Source organism: Sciurus carolinensis, chromosome 2 (assembly GCF_902686445.1).
Source record: "Sciurus carolinensis chromosome 2, mSciCar1.2, whole genome shotgun sequence".
Taxonomy (NCBI): Eukaryota; Metazoa; Chordata; class Mammalia; order Rodentia; family Sciuridae; genus Sciurus; species Sciurus carolinensis.
The window spans coordinates 171,645,269-171,666,583 of record NC_062214.1 but is presented as its reverse complement, the minus strand read 5'-3'; the positions used below and the strand labels follow the sequence as shown (position 1 = coordinate 171,666,583).

Here is a 21,315-nt window from a genome sequence, read left to right as displayed (position 1 = left end):
ATTCATTTTTCCTTTAAAATTTGTCTTCCTTTGCCTCCTTGGGTATATCCATGTGTGTCCCCATTGTAATGCTCATTCCTGAAAAAATTTCTTGTTTTTGGAGAATCTGTTATTTAGGTTGACATAATTTGGGGTTGGATGTGGGAAAAGAAAGAAAATGGAAAAAAAAAAAAGAAAAAAGGAAGGAAGGAAGGGAGGGAGGGAGGGAAGGAGGACGGGAAGGAGGAAGGGGAGACCTGCAGCAAGGTCAGCTTTGGAAGGCTGCAGTCCAGGGTGTGACCAGTCCTTTTGAGCTCTCTGCTTTCACGACTTTCCTTTGCTGACCCAGTGTCTTCTCTTTATGGTGAGTTCGTTCAACTGTGTTTGGTGTCAGCTTTTATCATAAGGAAACTTAAGACCTTGGATCCCTCCCGGGACTATAAAAGATGATCTCTTCTAGCAAGCCCTTTCTGACACGAGGACACTGTCACCTGGGAGAGTCCTCTGGTCTCTACAGAACTGACATAGTTTGTGAGGACCTTGTGTTTTTTCTCGGGAATTTACCTTTAGTTCTGAACATCTGGCTTAAAATTTGTTTGTTCTGCACAGCTGGTTTAAATTTTTCTGCGTGAGCACTTTCTCGATTTTGTTTTGGTTAGATGGCACGCATCTACAAAGGATTTGGTTCTTTTACTCTTCCCCTTCTGCTTGCTTCAGAACGTTTTTTTCAGGAGTAAAAATATTTATTCCTGAAGGCTTCTAAGATTTTTCTTAGAATCTTGAAAGACTAATAATATGTGGAGAGGGATCCCTAAATTTGAAAGGCACACAACAGGACTTCTTTCTCGGGCCCTAGGCAGCTGTATCATGGTCTGTTCTCAGGCACATTCTTTTTAAACCAATGGAGAAAGTAAACCAAGAATCCAATCTCAAATGGCAACTACAGGATTCAGCAATCTGGATGGCATGCTAGCATGCTGGAGGCTTCTAACCTCTCTGTTTTTCTTTATTTTTCCCTATACTCCCAATCCATTGACTTTTTTGGCCTAGATTTTAAGATGAAATACTGTTACAAATTAAAATTAAAGAATAAATATACTCTTGGCAATTTTCATTGTTCTGCAAAGTTTTTCTTAGAGCTAAGATAAGAAAAAAGACGACTTTCAGGTTAATGGCTTTGCAAATCACAGCCACTCCGTGGCCCAGCAACCTAGCTACCTGAGTCATCCTGTTGGAAATAAAATGGAGGTTTGCTGGCTACCAATTGATTAGAGCTATGGTTCAGTTAGTTAAAAGGTTGATAGTCTAAACAAAACAAAACAAAAAACTGGACAAGCAATAGGAGAGAGATGCAAAAGTAGTCACAGATATGCAGATGTATTTTTGCTAAAGAACATTAAAAAGAAAATTAATTTTGTATTAGAATTTTGGGTGGTCTCAGTGATTAGAGAATAAGAAAATCCGATTTTGTCTTAAGGTGAAATGGGACAACATCAAAGGCTTAATCAAGTGATAAAGTTTGGAGCAAGTCCTAAAGGTCAGGGGAAGTTGCAAAAGGTTTATGAAAGAGGAATCTGGGTATTGAATCCAGGGCCTTTGCCTGCTAAGCACTCTCCACCAATGAGCTACACACCTAGTCCTTGAGAGGTTTTGAACCATCCTCCCTGAGAGTACTATGTGGTCAATCAGTATTCTTGTTACACTTACTAATTGACCAGGCCAAACTTGATGCAACTAAACTTATTTCACTAATTATGTTTCTAAAGAAAAACTGTAACTCACCTCTTGCCTCAGCCTCCCAAGCTGCTGGGATTACCACCACCGTACCCAGTACAATGATGCTTAGTCTTGAGCTCTTGGTTCATAACTATTATGCAAACTGGATATTATACTTCTACTGATTTTGCTTTGTATTTTTCTTTTTAAACTTTGCACCCTGTTCTTCAGAAGCACAATTCCTAACAGACTAAAGTGAACTAACAATGAACACCAGGTAAACATAGCCTGAGAGCCATTCCTTCCAAACCTCATTGCTGCTCAAATTTAGCCAAAAGGGTTTTGATACTGACTCCTAGTTGCCATTCACTTGTGTCCAACATGGGACCAGACCAACAGGAACAGGTCCATTCTGGCACCACGGGTCAACCAAAACCTAACTTCTGGAGGGCTGATGAGTGATGTTTTCAGAGAAAGATTCTGATCAAAGGGGGGAAATGTGAAAGTTGTCTGAATAAAAATGGAGTCACTGTGTGAAACCCTAGCCAAATAAATAAAGCCAAGAAGTTGTGAAGGAGAGGATCTCATGCTACATACCTGATAACAGTAACTATCTAAAGAGGTTCTGCCAGAACTACAAGCTTGCACAAAAGCTACTGCAACCTTATACAAAAAATTCTGTGAGGACATCTGCCCAACAACCGCCTGTCCAACCTTGGCTTTATGCCAACCTTGTTATTGATCCTGGTAGCCAAGGGTAATTACTTGAAAACAACTTTTGTATCACTTTTCATTTTACCTTTAAAAATCCTTTGCCTAGGGCTGGGCTTGTGGCTCAGTGGCAGAGCACTTGCCTAGCATGTGTGAGGCACTGGGTTTAATTCTCAGCACCACATAAAACTAAATAAATAAAATAAAGGCATTGTGTCCATCTACAACTAAAAAAAGAAAAATCCTGTGTCTTCTTTTGCCTTCTTGGATACAATCACACCTATTCTCATTATAATGTTTATTCCTAAACAAACTTATTTCTGAAGAATCCCTTGCCATTTGTTATTTAGGTTGACAGATTACATATAGCTCTATCAAATACTTTAATTCTTTTATAAAAAATAAGAAACAAAGGCAGCAAGAATATATCACTTCTCCTAAGAACTAGGACTCCAACAAATCTGGTTCCTGGGGCTCTTCCCATCTCCTCTCTTTCTAGGACAGGGCACCCCTATACAAAAGCCAGACCATAGGCAGAAATGAATCTTTATCAAGCATAAGACACTGCACATGTTGAAAGCCCCCTGTGATAGATTAGGTCATTTCCTTTATCATTTCTACAAGTCACTTAATGAAGGAAGTACATTCTAATAAATACGGAAACCAATGTGGTTAGCTTATTATATTTTCCTTTGTATAAATCATCTTTATTAAAAATAACAATGGTTATCTGTGGCTGTCTCCACATACTTCTTCCTTCCTGATTTTGTTTTTAGTAGACAGTCTTCACCTTCTTGGCTCATTCAGGTTCCTCCCTTCTTTCCAATCTTCGTTCAAAACTGTTTCTGAAGAAAATTCTGACTTTAAACTTCATCTTTTTCTTTTAAAGTTTTTCTTTTAAATCTGGTCTTTTGTGGATCCTCCTTACTCTGAGTTGAATTTCTGTGCATGCTGTCATTTCACTTTTAACCAGATCCTAAACTTCTCCACACACAGCACACAGAAGCATCAGAGAATGCTGTGAAATGGGATGACAGAAGAACCACGGTACTTGCTTAGTGATGCAGGAAATCCAGCCTCATGATGACTGCTTCTCAATCCTGCTCCACATCATTCCATGTTCCCATTAAAAGCACCATTGTCGGGGCTGGAGAGAGAGCTCAGTCGGTAGAGTCCTTGCCTTGCAAGCACAAGGCCCTGGGTTCGATCCCCAGCACCAAAAAAAAAAAAAAAAAAAAAAAAAAGCAAAAAAGCACCACTGTCAGGGCTCCTAAAATCGGAAGCCTCTCCCAAAAGATATGGCAAATCATGGTGCCTCTCTACCTAAGGAAAAAGAGATGCCACAAATCCCACAAGAGTGAGTGCACACCCCCTCTTCCAGAAGCCCAGCTGATACAGCCAGGAACACATCCACCTCTTCTGGAGACAATGCCAACTGTTGTGTTTTTGCTTTGTTTTTTGCTTTTTGTTACAAACTTATTTCTGATCAATTATTCCCAACATTGTACAGCTTACCTCCTTAAAAAAAAACTTTTTTTTAGTTCTGGATGAACTTTTATTTATTTATATGTGGTGCCGAGGACTGAAACACTTGCTAAGTAAGCAAGACTTCCTTTTTTTTTTTTTTTTTTTTTTTTGGGGGGGGGGGTGGTGCTAGGGATTGAACCCAGGGCCTTGTGCTTACAAGGCAAGCACTCTACCAACTGAGCTATCTCCCCAGCCCCAAGACTTCCTTTTTTTAACAAAAGATTTTGTAGAGTTAGGGGATGGAGAGGACACACTATGTTAATAATGTTGCTTTTTCCCATTAGTGTGACTTGTGTAATAATTTTTTTCTCTCCCCCCCTTTCCTTTCTTCTTACCCCTTCTATTTTAGTGCTGGGGATCAAACCCAGGGCCTTACGCTACCTCTGCACTATACCATCAGCCCCAGTAATTTCTAAAGATGATCCTCCAGCACATGAAATATGTGTGTTGTACTGCAACATACATGTCCTGTATGTTTATAATTTGTTTTGGTTATTTAATGTGAAAATTTCTAGAAAAAATAATTTTCAGAAACTAAGCCTTAAGGTTTATTTCTTGGTATTCCATGGGGTCTGGTACAGGGCCCTGCATACCAAAATCCACAGATGCAATAAAATGGTGTTGCATTTGCATATAATTTATGCACATCCTTTACATACTTTAAATCATCTCTAGATTGCTTATAATACAATTTAGATGTCAAGTAAATTGTTGTATTTTATTGTTTAGGAAATAAAGAGAAGAAAGTTCTTTACATGTTCAGCACAGAAGCCATTTTTCCAAATATTTTCAATCCTAAATTGGTTGAATTCATAGCTGCATAATCCAATGATATGGAGAGTTGACTGTAGTTGTTATTAACAGATTTAATGTTATACCATTCAGAGGTGTGGCATGCTATAATCCTTCCCACTTTATTATGAGTGCATAGAAATAATACATTTGTTTCTAAACTGTCTTGATAGCTAAACAGTCTGCAGTTACACATCATAATACTTTCATATAAGAAAACTAGCACAGCTGGATACATGGTCTCAATTTGACAAATACAGGAAAACCTGTAATCATCTATCAAAATAACTTACCAAAATTTGAAAGGCATTTGTAAAAAAGTTGAATTCACAGTGTATCTGAATTATGTACAAGTAAGTATTCACAGAAGCAGAAACCAAGCAATAACTGCATGGAAGAAATGATCTTTCTGAAACCCTTATTCCCCCCTCCTCCCGTCTCATTGTGAACAAGACAATCCTGTGCTCACTACTGTATGCAGCTGATTTTGAAACTGCCTACTTTTAACAATTATGTGTTTGGGAAGGAAAATTGCTTTCTTGGGAAGTCTCTCCTGCTACTCAGACCAAGAGGAAGTGCCAGCACCATATTCCAGGGCCCAGGGTGGACCCTGCATCCTTAAGAGGCAACCTGCTACTCAAGGCCCTGAGAAATGGCTTTGATATTCAAAAAAGGGGTTCATTTCAGCACCAGGGTGCTTTGTAATAAACAAATCCAAGGATGATTTGTTTAGAAGCTAGCACGCAAATGATGCTGAGACCCAAGTGTAATGCAGCCTTACTCTGGTCAGCAAGTTTAGTGGGGGTTCTGAAGGGCTGATGCCAGTGTTTTTAATCTCCTGTGTGTATGTGTTTTGAATTTAAAAAGTGAGAAGATCACGAGGATCACTTTGGGGTTCAGATTACAATGGTAATATGGTATTGTTTCCATTCCAAGGGCAAAACCACGTTCCAAGTATCTGTCCAAATTCAGTCTTCAGAATACGCTTGGAGGTGAGAACAGCAGGTCAGACTGTTCTTTATAGACCACCAAAAGCAAACTGAGAGAATAAGTACTTTACTGAAAGGATTGGTTTCTGAATTAAGTCAACTTCATAGCATCAATTTTAAAAACCCTCAGTAATGATAACCGGGAGAAGTGGTTATTGACAAATACTATCTTTTAGGAAAGTCAAAGCTGTCAAATGTCAGAAAACAAGAGGTTCCAGCTGCAAGAGTCTAAAAGTAGGAAAAAAAAACCAGCCACTTTTTTTTCTTTTGGTGATGGGGATGGAACCCAGGGCCTTGTGCATGTCAGGCAAGTGCTCCACAGAGTCACACCCCCAGCTTAATAAATTGTTTTCTTACAACTGTGTTCTTCCTAGTTGCCTAGAAACCTTTTCATTTTTTCTCACTGAAAGTTTAGTCATTGAGAGTTAAGAGCTGTGACCCTTAGACTGCACACTAACCTATTAAAAATCAAAAACAGGAAGGTGAGTACTTCCTTTGGCAAAAGTCTACAGTTTTCCAAATATGGCTGGCACTGCGCTGGGCAATTAGTGACATTCATATGTAAACACTCTGTATTCTGTAGGTGGTCAGACCCAGACCCAGTGGTTGTTCTTCCTGTCTTCTTCTCTCAGTTTGGCTGGCCTTAGCCATCAGCTCACGGTCACCTCCCTCCTGTGTGATGGCACAGCCTCAGGGAAACTGCTTCTGTTTCCTCTGGTGACATTCTATTTTTTGTGGTGGAAGATTAGCACTTTGATATTTCAGAATGACTGAACTGCTCCTGAAAACAGTGTTTGAAGGAAAGTTCTGTCTGAGATCAGGGACTAAAAGAGATGAGATGGGTTCTCTGTATGCTGTCTTACAATGGCCCAGACATGGTTCAAACTCAAGACAGAATTACTGCCACCTTTCTCCATGGGGCAATAATACTTAGAACGTACTGAAACACGCACAGGCAATTACACACTCTGCCGTGAAAGAGACAACACACTTGGGACCCTTACACAAACTACTCTAGGTTAGCACTACAAGAAGGCCTTGAATCACACCCTGGGGTGGGGTTTGGCTGGTGGCAGCTGTGCATTCCCGAGGCCAATACCCACACTGCTACCTGCCTGAGAGCAGAAAAAGAATTTTATTATTATTATTTTTTTTTTGGTGTGGTACTAGGGATTGAACCCAGGGCCTTGTACACACTAGGCCGGTGCAAGTGCTCTACCACTGAGCTATACTGCCAACCTAAAAAAAGAGAGACCTTGTAAAAGTGAGCTAATGAAAAAAGAAAAAAGATAGAACCTGTCACCATAAGCCCCCACTCTTTCCCTGCGTAGCTCTTATTTTTCTTGCTCTTCTCAATTGCCTGAGATGAGCCAGTTTTAACTGACACTGAGGTTAATACCAGTGCAATACTCCTAAAGTGCCTTTTTTTGTGGTGTGGGGACTGAACCCAGGGCTCGCATGCACTATGCACGTGCTCTACTACCCAGCTACAACCCCTGAAGTTAGTTTCTTACTAGGGCTGTTCCACGACTGAAAACAATACTCTGAACTCCAGGGAGAACCTCCCATGGGATCACCTCGAGGGTGGCAGAGAAAGCAGCAGGCCAGAGCGCAAAAGCCAGCCTTCTTCAGCCAAGGAGGAAACAGCTTGTCACAGAGGCTTACGGTCTCCTGGCCATGGCTAAGGGCTCTCTGGGAAAGTAAGGGTTGGGCCCTGCAGGGCTTCACCTAGAAGTGCCATGTGCCCACCAGGCTGCTGGCTGTTTCTGTGTTTTGTCTGACTGAACTGTACACAACGCTGACTCAGCCAGCAACTCCACTGCCCAGTTCACTCAAAGGCACATCGAGATGAAGGTGATGCAGCAGAGACCACAAAGCACCCATTGTGAGGTTCCTGAAGAACCACCTGGATCTCTTCCTTCACATCCGCCTGCCTGGGCTGTGAGCTCACTCTGCTCCTTGGCTGTGGAAGGCCCCTTCTCTCTCCTCTTGGCAGCTGGTTCTCAGACCCCAGGTCCTCCCACGGCTGGTCAAGCAAAATAATACATTCTCCAAACTCTTGCTTTGTAATTCTACAACTGGTTCATAAACATAAACCACAAGGATTGGGTTATTAATTCTAATTCTGTGACTTTTTTTGGTGGTGTTTGGAATGTAACTCTGAGACTCACGCATGCCAGGCAAGTGCTCTACCATTGAGCCAAATCCCCAGGTCCTAATTCAAATTCTGACCTAGTGTCAGAGTCAGTGGCTTGTAGTCACAAAAGAAAAACCAGGACAGAAAGTGCTTCACCAGCCATTTTACTCTTCTTTAATTCTACTGTCTTTGGGCACACATCATACTTACTATCAAGAGTGGAGACAGCAAGGCTGATAGCACTGATTTATAACATTCTTCGCATCATACAAAGAGTAAATGGGATTAACGGGATCACCTGCTACCAGCACAGAGCTGCCTCACTGCTGTAGAACTGCTGGGGGGGACGAAGGGAAAGATGGGGAGCAGAGGAGGCATCTGGGACAAATGAACTTACAAGTGTGTATAAAAATTAGCAATTTGGTGGAAAATCCAGAATTGAATTAAGGATGATAGGGAATCATTGAGCAACAGTTCCATTATTTCCAGAAATTGCTGAATTTGGAACCTGAGGTTGAGACTTTCAAGGACAAAGCATAAAGTTCAGACTGGCCTTGGGAAGAAATGGCAACCAGAGATGGTGGTGAGTTTCAGTGCCTGAGAACAAAAATCGTCAAAACCAACCTACACCTCTGATGTGACTCAAAGTAGGGGGACACTATCTTGTTTTAAAATTAAAGTCTACATCAAGAGAGTCTGAAAGTGAAAGCTCAAGTCCCTTTCCACCCTTCCATTTTGTGGCTGGTGCCTGCTCTCCTCATAGTACCTCCTGAAAGGTTCAGAATTCAGTTAATACAGATTTATTAGGCTGATTTATGTAGTTTAAGATGAAAGTTCTGTTTGGCTGAAACCACTTCATTTAGCTCATGGTAATGGTAGTCCTGAGAGTTCGCAGTGTTGGTAGAGTCTCCCATGACCAAGGGTCAAACTGCTGGTGGAGCTCAGCAACTTCTTGGCCCATCACATTTCCTTGTCCTTGTCCCTCAAATTTGGTAGTTTTTGCACCGAGGGACACAGTCCACCACGATGAAAATACGTTCAAAACCGTTTTCTGTAGACCTCCTTCCAATGTCCAATAGTGCAGGTGGTCAGGAAAACTTGAAGGAAGTTGCAGAAGTCCAGCTGGGAATCTTGACTTCGTTGGATATGGACATAGGAAAGTCACCTTTGTCCTCCCCAGATTTTATCATAGTCAAAGGAGAAACATCCATGGGATTCTAATTGCAGATATGCTAGATATAAAATTGATGGAATGCTAATTGGTCCATAAAGGGCTGCACAAGATAATCTGTGGCAAAGTAGAAAACAAGCCCAAAGGTGATGGAGATGGGAAGAGCTGGCAATGCTTTCTTGAAAATGGCGAGGAGTAATAACGTAAGGCACAGGCCCTGCAGAGAAGACAGGAAAGGCACACGCTCACACATGACTGTGGAGGTATCTTCACACATGACAACTCAATAGCAAGTTTTGGTTAACTGAATATTTCACTTTGGGTTAAATTTTAGCACAAAATTTCATCAAATCTGGAAGAAGAGCTGTGAAAAAAACAAAACAAAACAAAAATCCCTCCCTCCTCCCCTTCTTCCTTTCTGTGCTGGGGATTGCACTCAGGGCATACTCTACCAAAAATGTAACTTCTTGATAAAAAGAAACCACATTCATGTTCCTTTTGCTATACAGAGCTCCCTATGCACACAGCGTTGATATTTTATTCCCTAATTCCAGGAAAAGAACAGAATCTGAGGTGGCACATGCCAATAATCTCAGTGATTTAGGAGACTGAAACAGGACGATTGTAAATTTAAGGACAGCCTCAGCAACTTAGTGAGGCCTGAGGCAACTTAGTAAGAGCCTGCCTCAAAATAAAAAAAATAGGGGCTGGGAGATAGCTCAGTTGGTAAAGTGCTTGCCTTACAAGCACAGGGTCCTGGGTTCAATCCCCAGCACTGCAAAAATAAATAAATAAATAGATAGATAGATAGATAGATAGATAGATAAAAAGTGGCTGACATGTAGCTCAGTGATGCCCCTGGGTTAAGTCCCCAGTACAAAAAAAAAAAGGGGCTGGGGATATAGCTCAGATGGTAGAGTGCTTGCCTCACATACAAAAGGCCCTGGGTTCAATCCCCTGCACCACACACACACACACACACACACACACACACACACACAAAATAAGTAAATAAAAATAAATCTGAAAATAAGTAAAATTTATTTTGAAAAAAACCTGAAATTTCTATCTAAAGTAATAAGTAGGCCTATGTGATTTTAATTTGGCTGGTTAAAAATCCCAGAGGTGAAGAGCATTTCTTATGCCATGTGGGGACAAAGAGCTGCCCACAGAACCGTCTAATGATGAAAACCAGCATGAGGGGTACACACCGCTTTCTCATAAACAGAGCAGCTTCAACATATGGTTCATTTTTTATCTTAGTTACTGAGACTCTGCCCATGAAGCCTGGCATCGTTTCAGTTTATTCAGAATAAGTAATTTTCATCTTGAAAGACATAACAATGGCTGGGGTACAGCTCAGTGGTGGAGCATGTGCTTAGCATGCACGAGGCCCTGGTTTTATCCCCAGCACTCCCCTGACCCCTGCAAAAATATACACAGCCAATAAATGCTTTCAAAGTCAGAAAACTCATCTCAAAAGAGAAATAAAGTGCGTGAAAATTCTAACTGGTTATAACGTAAATCATAAATGATCATAAAATAAACCACATAAAGGCTCTTACCTAAACTTTCATCTAATTTCACTTGCATACTATATGTCAACGATGTCACAGTAAGAAATAAAAGGAGGAATAAGGAATATTTTATGGGCTATTAACTTAAATCGCAATCTTGACAGCCTCAAGGTTCCCATGATATGGCCCTAGAAGCAAGATCAACCTGGGCCGAAGCAGTGGTTTGGCTTAAGACTCTTGCTTCACACCTGTTGCCTGAAGTAACACTGTACACTGCAGATTGTGTCATTCAGTGTAGAAATAGCCAAATCCTTGGTGACCAGTCCAGGGACTAGAGGCTCTGCTGGCCCATGAACACTAAGCTCGAGCAGAGCCCATTTCATGCTGAGCTATGCAGAACTCAGTATGGCGATTCCTAATCAGAAGTACACAGAATTTCCTGGAGAACTTTTTAAAACAACACAGTGAAAACAAACTAAATGAGATCTTTCAGGGCAGAGATCAGTTTTAAAAGCTCCCAGGTAATTTTAATGTGTGGCCAGAGTGGGGAACTATTCAGGTGAGGTCCAATAATCTGTGTTTTGAAAACACTTCTGGGGTGACTGGTACTCTTGGCTCATGTGGGGTTAAAAGCAAATTATCTTGAAGGGATAGAGAACTAGAAATTCTGACATTAGGAGCCCTGGCATATTTTTATTAGTGTATACTTACAATTAATATGGCTACAAAACAGGCTATGGTAGTGTTCCAGTCTCCACTGGCGGTTGCTGAGGCTTTACCAACCAGAACACTGTAGAAAATGAAATCTCCCAATCCAAGTTTTACTCCCCCTAAAAAGGAAAGATTACAAATGTAAAAAAGTTTGTCCTTCTTTGCTATGACTTCATAATTCAAAAATAGGACCCTGAGCTGGGCAAGGTGGTGCATATCTGTGGTCTTAGCTCCTTGGGAGGCAGACGTGAGAGGACTGCTGGAACCCAGGAGTTCAAGAGCAGCTTGGACAATGCAGTGGGATTGTCTCAAAAACCAAAACAAACAACAAAAATATAACCCTGCACTGAAAGAAGTCAGTAAATTACAGACAAAATTAAGTTTCTGCTAGGTTTTCTACAACAGGAGTCTCAGATTGTATGTCAATGACTCTAGAGTCTCAACAGATGCTGCTGTTACAAGCCACCACCAAACATAATTGTCATCCACTGAATACCTAGTTTACACCCAGGACTTGTACTAATAAATCCTCCTAAGAGCCCCTAAACGGTTTGACCAAGGTATACTCTCTCATAAAATCCACCCATTGTAAGAGTGTGATTCAATGAGAGTGGAAAATGTATAAAGCTGACAACCATCTTCACAGTCTACACTTCCATCCCCCAGGAAGGTACTCTGAACCCATTTATAGTTAATATCCCCTCATCTGCTTTCTACCTCTGTAAATTTGCCTTTTCTAGAGGTTTCATATACATAGACCCAGGCCCATGAGCGAAGTCTTATGGCTGGTCTCTCTCACTTAGTGTTTTTGATGTTTATCCATGATACTGCAAGTGTCTGTAGTTTTTATGCCCTCTCTATATCTGATCTCTATCCACAGTCCTGTGGTTCCTTTTTACTGCTGAATAGTTCTCCACTGTATATTATATATTTTGTTTATTCACTGACTAGTCACTGGACATCTGTATTGTTAGTTTGGGCTATGAATCATGCTACGAACATCTGTATACTTTAGTCTGTGGACACAGGTAGTTTCCATTTTTCATTGGGTAGATTCCTAGGAGAAGAATTGCTGGCTTATATGATAAATTTAGCTTTAGCTTTTCAATAAACTGCCAGACTGTTTTCTACGCTAGTTATATCAGCTTACAATCCTGCTGGCAAAGCAAGAGGGCTTCTGTTCTATCACATATCCTCACCAGTGCTTGGTATTAGTCTTTTTGATCACAGCCATCCCAATTAATGTTGAGTATATATATATATATATATTTTTTTTTTTTTTTTTTTTTGGGTGCTGGGGATCGAACCCAGGGCCTTGTGCTTACAAGGCAAGCACTCTACTGACTGAGCTATCTCCCCAGCCCCAATGTTGAGTATATTTTTATGCACTTATTAGTCACTATATTTCTCCTCTGGTAAAAGGTCTATTATTTATTTACTTTATTTTGCAGTGTTCAGGACTGGATTCAGGGTCTTGTGCATCCTAAGAACCACACCATTGAGTGACATCTCCAGACTTTGTGAAAGGTCTATTCAAAGCATTTCTCCATTTTTAATTTGGGTTATTATTTTATTATTCAATTCTAAACATTCTTCTTCAATTCTCAAATTCTTCTGTTCTGAGATGGGAATTCATAGGGTTGCTATCAGAGTAAAAATAGAGGAAAACTTCTTGGCACATATAGGGACTTAAATGCTAGCCTTAAGACTTTGGATTTCAAATGTTAAGTGCTATAAGAAACTAATTTTTTTAAAAAAATATTTTTCAGTTGTAGATGGACACGATATCTTTATTTATTTTTATAGTGCTGAGGAACGAACCCAGTGCCCTGCATGTGCGAGGTAAGTGCTCTACCACTGAGCCACAGTATCAGCCCAAGAAACTAACATTTGAAGCTGAAAAAAAGACAACCTACAAAATTTCAAAAAAAATAAGAAAAATTTTTGTAAATAACTTATCTGATAAGGGACTTGGATCTAGAATATATAAAGAATGATAAATACAACTCAATAATAAAAAGATGTGCTGGGGCTGGGGCTCGGTGGTGGAACATGTGTGAGGTAGTGGGTTCAAAGCTCAGCACCACATAAAATAAATAAATAAATAAATATATGTATGGGTCCATCTAAAAATATTAAAAATGATAATAATAAAAAGACAATAAATGAGCTAAGGATCTAAATAGTTCTCCAAAGAAAATAGACACATGGCCAAAAGCACAGGAAAATACACTTAACACCATTAACCATCAAGGAAATGCAAATTAAAATCACATTGGGAGACCACTTTATACCGACTACAGTAGTCACAATCAGAATTTGGTCTTTTAACTATTTCCCACTAAAAGCCATAGTGTGGTTGAGAGTAATGGTCATGCTCTCAATTCATTTTATTCTTGAGAGGTTGATAATGCAGCACCTAGAGAAATCCATGACTCTGCAACATACAGAAGTGCACATACTTTCCTCTGGATCTTCGCTGGCTAGGATGCTGCTGGAAAGTTCCTGGACAGCAGCTCGTGACTCGGCTGTAGAGCGATGAGGTCCTAGATGACTGTCTCTCTGGGCTTCCCACTCCTCATTGAAGCCACCATCATCATTATCTGCAGTACTGTCCTGTGCCTCCCTTTCTGTGCCTTCAAGAGAAAGTGGAAATTACAGCTCTAATAGTTAGAAAATTTTCATTAAGAAAATTACATGGAAACAATAACCTGACTGTCATGGTTACAAAGCTCTTAAACCACAAAGCATAGTTTGGATCTGGAATACCCTGCAAAGTCTCCTGTGTACAGAGGTGGGGCTTTTAGGAAGTAACAGAATCAAAGGGCTCTGATCTCATCAGTGGATAAATCCATTGCTGGCTGAGCAGACTACGGGGAGGTGGGACCCAGTTGGAGAAAGTAGATCACTGGGAGTGTGCCCTGAAAGGGTTTTTCTCTCTGGTCCCTTCCTTCTCTGCAGTCTTCCACCATGACGTTTCTGCCCTGAAGTCAGCCAATCAGACTGAACCTTCTGAAACCGTGAGCCAAAATAAATCTTTTTTCCTCTAAGTTCTTATCAGGTATTTCAGTCACAGCAACTAAAAACTGATTAACACAGCTTAAGCTTATCCAGGAGCCATCTCCCCCTTATTTCCTGATGGCAGAGTTCTAGTTTGCTTGGGTTTCCACCACTTGCCCATATGAATCTGGTGGCAAACCAATCAAGCCACGTCAAGCACAGCAACCCCATTGTTCCTCTTCCCAGGGGCAATCTGAAGACCAAGAGGTTGTGACTTGGTACTGGCCAGAGAATGTTGAGCAAAGTCTGCTGGGAACTTGAAGAAATTTTTCTGCCTCTTTCCAAGGAAAAACACCATTTCATTCTTTCCCTGTGTGTGACCTACCTGGACACGAAGCCTGTGACTGTAGTTGTCATGACCGTGAGGAGCAGTGGGCTGAAGCACTCCAGACACTAAAGATGGCAGAGGAGGAGGAAAGACTCTGGGCCCTTTTTAATACCAATAATTGGTAGATTAACCAACCCTACAGACCCCTATGCCACAGGACTTTGTCACGTGAGAGAATGCATTTCTTCTTCAAACTTGCAACCTGATGGCACACACTACTGGCTTTAATGACTAAATTATAAAAGTGGATTCACTGGCGGTGGTGGGGGCAGGCTGTGAATTTCCTTATGGGCCAGTCATTTTGTTATAAATGGCCCATTACAACAAAATGATGAGCTGACTGAAAATGGTGAGTATGACAGTTTTGAGAAACTTCCACACATTAAAAAATAATTAAAATACATAGTGAAGTCAACAATACATTTTTTCTTCCTCTCTCATTCTTTCAGTGCTAGCCTTGTACACATCAGGCAAATGTTCTACCACTGAGTTATACCCCAGTACCTTTTAAAATTTTATTTTAAACTGGGCAAAGTGGTTCATGCCTATAATACCAGGGTTTGGGAGGCTGAGGCAGGAGGATCACAAGTTCAGAGCTAGCCTCAGCAATGTGGCAAGGCCCTAAGCAACTTAACGAGACCCTATCTCAAAATAAAGAATTAAGGAGGGCTGCAGATGTGGCTCAATGGTTAAACAGCCCTGGGTTCAATCCCTGGTACCAAAAAGAAAAAATTAATTTTTGAGACAGGATTTTGCTAAATTATCATTCTATCTTAGCCTCCTGAATAGCTGGGATTACAGGCATGCATCATGGTGTCCAGAGTGAGTTTATTTATTTATTTTTTTTTAAAAATCACAGCCTCAACTTGCACCTTTCTAACCTGGTATTATGATTTAATGGCAGAATATTTTTTGTTGTTGTTCTTTTTAGTTATACATAACAGTAGAATGTATTTTGACATATCATGTATACATGGAGTATAACTTCCCATTCTTGTAGGAATTGTACATGATGTGGAATTACACTGGTCATGTATTCATAAATGAACATAGGAAACCTGTCCAATTTAGTAACAACCCTCCACCCCCGTCTATCATGAGTCAGCATCCACATATCAGAGAGAACATCTGACCTTTTTTTTTTTCAGGGTAGGGGGATTGGCTTATTTCACTTAGCATGATAGTCTCCAATTCCATCCATTTAGCAGCAAATGCCATAATTTCATTATTTTTATGACTGAGTAATATTCCATTGTGTATATATACCACAGTTTCTTTATCTATTCATCTATTGAAGGGCACCTAGGTTGTTTCCATAGCTTAGCTACTGTGAATTAAGCTGCTATAAACATCAATGTGGCTGAGTCACTAGTATGCTGATTTTAAGTCCTTTAGGTATATACCAAGGAGTGAAATAACTGAGTCAAATGATGGTTCCATTCCAAGTCTCCTAAGGAATCTCCATACTGCTTTCCAGAGTGTTTGCACCCATTTGCAGTTCCACCAGCAATGTATGAGCATGCCTTTTTCCCTACATTCTTGCCAACATTTATTGTTACTTATATTCTTAATAATTGTTTAATGCAGAATCTTAATCTTGATCTTAATTAATCTTAATCTTAATCTTAGCCTTGACTGGATGATTGGGTTTGAGGTATGTGGACTCCTGTAATATTTATCTGTGTATTTACTGAGCATTACTACAGTTTTTTCAGGAGATTCTCAAAGGAGTCTATGACCAAAGGAAAGAAGTTAAAACCAATGCTTTTATAATCCACTATTAGTCTATGTGATGACAATGACCCCACAAAACCAGGATATTACCAAATAAAAGTCACCTACTTTGTGTATTATACTTGGAGTGTTTGGACACCCTTCTTTGGGCTTCTGGGTCTCCTTCAGCCATATTCACCAACCACATCATTGTTGCTGTTTGTTGAGAAAAACAAAATTCCAGGTAAGACGTGTCAACACAGAAGGAAACTATGAACAAATAGCAGGCCATTCTCTACACAAGCCACCAATCTTCGTAATGCTGCTTAAGCATCCTTAACAATGAGAAGTAAATTAAAAATCATAAAATATTCTCTTTGGTTTTAACAGATTAAAAACAAACAACAAAACTCTGAAAGTGAGCTGTAGTGCTGACCCTGCGCTACTGTCACCAAGCTGTCTGTCCAGCATTTGCTACTCCCCAAAAAGTCACAAGGAAACCTGTTTAGCCAACAAGACACACTGGCTACATGTCCTAAGGCAAATGTCCCAAGATAACATGAACGCATCAATGAAGAACACTTACTGGAATTAAATTCAAGGACAGATGGGCCCATAAAAGCCCCACGTGATGATTAGCTTCCTTCACATTATAGTTCACTTGATTTTTCAATAATGCTAAATTGTTTTATACATGTAGTAAGAAAAATAAAAGGTTAAACTCAGTGAACATAAAGGGGATAGTCAACTGGCCTCTTTTATGTGCCTTGTACAAACACATGATGTATCAGCACACCTCTACAGATCAAGACACACACCCATCGCAACCATGTTTTAGCTAGAGACAAGGTGAATACTTTAAAATGGTGCTTCTCTCTGATACTGTGCAGGCAGAATGGAAAATGGTTCTCCACTGGTGAGGAATTTGGTAACATCTAACAAAACTTCATGTACGTTAACCTTTGACCCAGTAGAACCACTTCTGGGAATTTATCCTGATGATACATCAACAATAAAACAAAAATATCAACAAATGTGCCACACAGGGCTATGGTGGGAACCGAATGCCAGCAGAACTCTGAGGCTAGTCTGGTCATAGTAAGCAATTTTAAACAAGATGCTTGATATCTGTGTGTATCTGGCTTTTTCTCACTATGGTTCTATAACTTCACCCATGTTCCTAATGCTCTTAGGCTTCTTGAAAAACTCATAAAAGAAATTCACAACCAAAGAGGCTGAAACTTCCATAGTAGGTGCACACCTTTCTCATGCATCATGGCCTTATAATATCTGAGACCCAACAAGCTCCATTATAGTATAATCCACCAGGCAATCCACTGTTTAACTATATCCAGATTCTAAGAACAGAAACAGGGCTGGGGATGTGGCTCAGTGCTTGCCTGGCATATATCAGGCTCTGCGTCCTACCCCAGCACTGCAAAAACAAAACAAAATGAGGAAGAAACAGGAGAGCGACTGCCACGTACATGGTTTTAGATTTCTACAGCCTTTTTTTGCAATGAAACAGCAGGCATTTACTTGATGTGAAAGGAAAGCTTCACGCAAAATGCTCTAACTCGAGAACTGTTGGCTTCACATTTAGATTAGCTACCAGAGTGGACCGACCATCTCTGTGAGTGGCAGGAAGGAAGAAGTCATTAGTTCAAAGGCTAGGTACACATTTGTCCTGTCTGGTGACAGAGATAAAACAAACACGTTCACACATGTCTTGAGGATAAGAGTCTTTCGCAAACTGAATACCTTACTGGGAGAGAATTAAAATGCATAAAAGGATTGTATTTTTAAAGAACAGACAAGATTGATTTAAAACTTTCCATATGTATGTTTATATACACTCCAGGTATAGGTATAGGTTCTGGTAAGTGTTGCGGTTTTCTTACATTTTGGTTTTAAAACGACAAAACAAAAAACCTCTCAAACTTAATGATTTAGAAACTTCTCACCGCAGATTCCTGCTGCCTAGGCCTTTGTCTAGACCCACCTCCTATTCCTGAGCTCTTAGAGCAATTTATACCTGCTTTATTGAAAACTTTTTTCCAAGAATTATTCCTTCTTTCTGGTCTCCACTGACTTATTCCTGTCAGCCTGAGAAAAATGATGAAATCTTTCCTCTCCTGGAAACACCTTTACTCAGACTTGCTCCCCTCTCAACTTATCAGAGGAAGCTTTGAGGAAGTGGGTGATATCTACACCACACCTCTCTTTCTTCACCATCCATTCTCTGTCCGCGCCAGCACATCCATTGCCAGCACTAGCAAAACAAAGATGTACACACACATTTTTCTTCCCTTTTGAATACTGTATTTGGTCCTGCCTGGTACAGTGGCCCACACCTGTAATTCTAGTGGGAGGCTGAGGCAGGAGGATCACAAGTTCAAGTTTAACCTCAGAACCTTAGTGAGGCCTGGTTTCAAAATGAAAAGGGCTAGGTATGTGGCTCAGTGGTAGATACTCCTGGGCTCAAACCCCAGTATAAAAACAAAACAAAACAAAAACACTAGTTTTCTCAATTTATAAGTATTTTCTTCTGTTCCCTTTAGTATCTTCTCTTCATTTTCTTATTCTCTAAACACAGTAGTTGACAAAGTTCTACCCTTGGCATTCTCTTCTCTTCTATTTGTATCTGAATCACTCACCCATTCCAGATCTTAACTATCACCTCCGTGTGGATCCTTCAACTCTGCTTCTCTAATATCAACTTTTCCCCAAGTGAATTTCATTTCTGAACTGTTTCTGGAAATTTCTATCTGAATGACCCACAAGTCCCACAAACTAAATACGGGCCACAGAAGTCCATGAAACTAAGCAGACCCCTCAAACTGTGATGGGCTGACAGATCTGACTCCATGAGAATGTTATAGGCCAGACTCTAAGGGAAATGACTAAACAGACTCCATTTTGCTCTGAGACTCCATGTTATGTAGGAAATAAGCTTCTCCCATGGGAACACCCTGCCTCTGTGCCCATCATAAGTTACTTGGTGTGACATATTTAATAATATACAATGGCAACTCCTATGTAGTAAAGAATTGCTCTCTTTTGATTCCTATTGCTCCTAAACAATGTACCATGTAAACAGTGATTGTGTGGATGTTAGCAACCATTCTTTAGTTTGTACCTAGGTAAGGGTCATTTTTTTTTTTTTTTTTTTTTTTTGCGGTGCTGGGTATCGAACCCAGGGCATTGTGCTTGCAAGCACTCTACCAACTGAGCTATCTCCCCAGCCCGGTAAGGGTCATTTTGACCCACTTCCCCCTCTGTTGATGATCTCATGATGTTAGTTTGTAATTTTGAATCATAGCAAAGACACTTATGATTGATGTGATTTTTGGTATAAGAATCCCTACAACCCTGTGGTTGGGGTGTTCTCCCAATAGCCATTTTTTGGGGGGCATTGTGTGAGACAGTCAGCTGGCCAGCTTAATAAAGACTCTCAAATTTGGACTTCTCAGTGGTGATCGGTCTGTTCTTAATTTGTGCCCCATAACAAAACAAGAAAATAATTTCTTCCACGTAGCCCATTCTTCATGCTTAACATTTCTCTCCTTAGTTGCTAAGGACCAATGATTCTCCCTGAAGCCTTTCACCAAGTCTTTCCCTGGAAGGCCACTGCCAATACCAGAGTTCAGGCACACAGTGCCTCCATCAGGGAGATACCCTCTCAGTGATGCTTCCTAAGCATCCCCTTATCTCAGTGCACACCTTGTGAGTCCTCTTATACGATGCTGTCAGCTTATAGACTCAGCTCTGATCACATTACTCTTCTGCACAAGAACTTTCTGATTCCCCAGTGATCACCAACTAGTGCAGTTATCTGAACTAGTCATCCCCATGATGTTGGGGATGGAACCTAGGGACTCACACATGCTAGGCAAGAGCCCTAACTCTGAGGTGCATCCCAGCCCTTTTTATTTTATTTTGAGGCAGAGACTCACTAAGTTGCCCAGGCTGGCCCTGACCTTTTGATTTTCCTAAGTCTCCTGAGTAGCAGAGATTCCAGGTGGGTACCACTATGCCCTGTTCAAAGGCATCCTTGATCGTGCCCTAATCTGCATTTCTAAATTCATCTAGTACTCTTCTTGATCAATATTTACAAAATGATTAAGCACAGTGTGACTCTGAAACAAAACAAAAACAAAAACAGCAACATATTTGGAATGAACAGTATAATTTTTTGGAATTAATTAGGGCAAGAGTAACCTGCAAAATATGTACCTATTGCTCAATAATTTTTAAGATTTTAAACTGAAAAAAATAGCTTCCCGATCTCTAAAAATTTCTTCTTTCAACCTTTATTGAAAACTCCTGAACCATGGGAATGTAGCAGACAATAGAGGCAAGAAAACAGGAGATCTGCAGGACCTCCATTAACAACAGTGTATATTTAAGGTGAGAAAAGGCACCATGATAATCATAATCACACACATTTGACTTCCATAAGTTCTAATCTGATTACAAATTCAACATCATTCTAAAATACTTACAGGAGTAAATAAGAGCTGGAAAGAGAGTCTCATTTCTCTCCTGAGCTGTTTCAACCAGCATACGAAGTGGACCTTTTGGGCACAAAACAGCCACTAAATCTAGAAAGAAGAAAATAAATGGGTTTAGGGAGGAATTAACCAAGGAAAAAGGCTTAGCATTTTTTATTTTTATGCAAAAAAATGTAGATTGAATATGAAATAACTGGCAAGTCAACTGGTGGAAGAAAAAACCTGAACAAAATTAACAAAACCACAGAAGATCTGTGAAAACTGCTTTTGGGGTTTGACTGCTATTTTGCTTAGTATCATCCCTGGGTTCTAGGATGAGTCTTCTTAGTTTGAAGGAAAGAGACAGAAACAGTAAGACAGAACTATTCTAGAGCAGCTGCCAATCATCTATGACAAGCAGAAATGGGATGAGTCATTTCCAAACAAATCTCACCTGTAAGTTATAAGCAG

The 21,315-nt window shown here is 40.3% G+C and overlaps 1 protein-coding gene across 3 annotated transcripts in view; it reads right to left on the bottom strand.

Annotated features, from left to right (window-relative positions):
- Positions 1–4,632: 4,632 nt before the first annotated feature.
- The window catches only part of Psen1 (presenilin 1), a 70,521-nt gene continuing 53,838 nt past the window's right edge, over positions 4,633–21,315 (bottom strand). For all 3 annotated transcript variants that reach the window (XM_047538768.1, XM_047538770.1, XM_047538769.1), the window contains exons 8-12: positions 20,857–20,955; positions 16,481–16,567; positions 13,713–13,886; positions 11,251–11,369; positions 4,633–9,239 (exon numbers count right to left, since the gene is read on the bottom strand). In XM_047538768.1, coding sequence (XP_047394724.1) covers positions 9,084–9,239; positions 11,251–11,369; positions 13,713–13,886; positions 16,481–16,567; positions 20,857–20,955 — 635 coding nt within the window. In that variant the 3' untranslated portion in view covers positions 4,633–9,083. The remainder of the gene's footprint in view (positions 9,240–11,250; positions 11,370–13,712; positions 13,887–16,480; positions 16,568–20,856; positions 20,956–21,315) is intronic.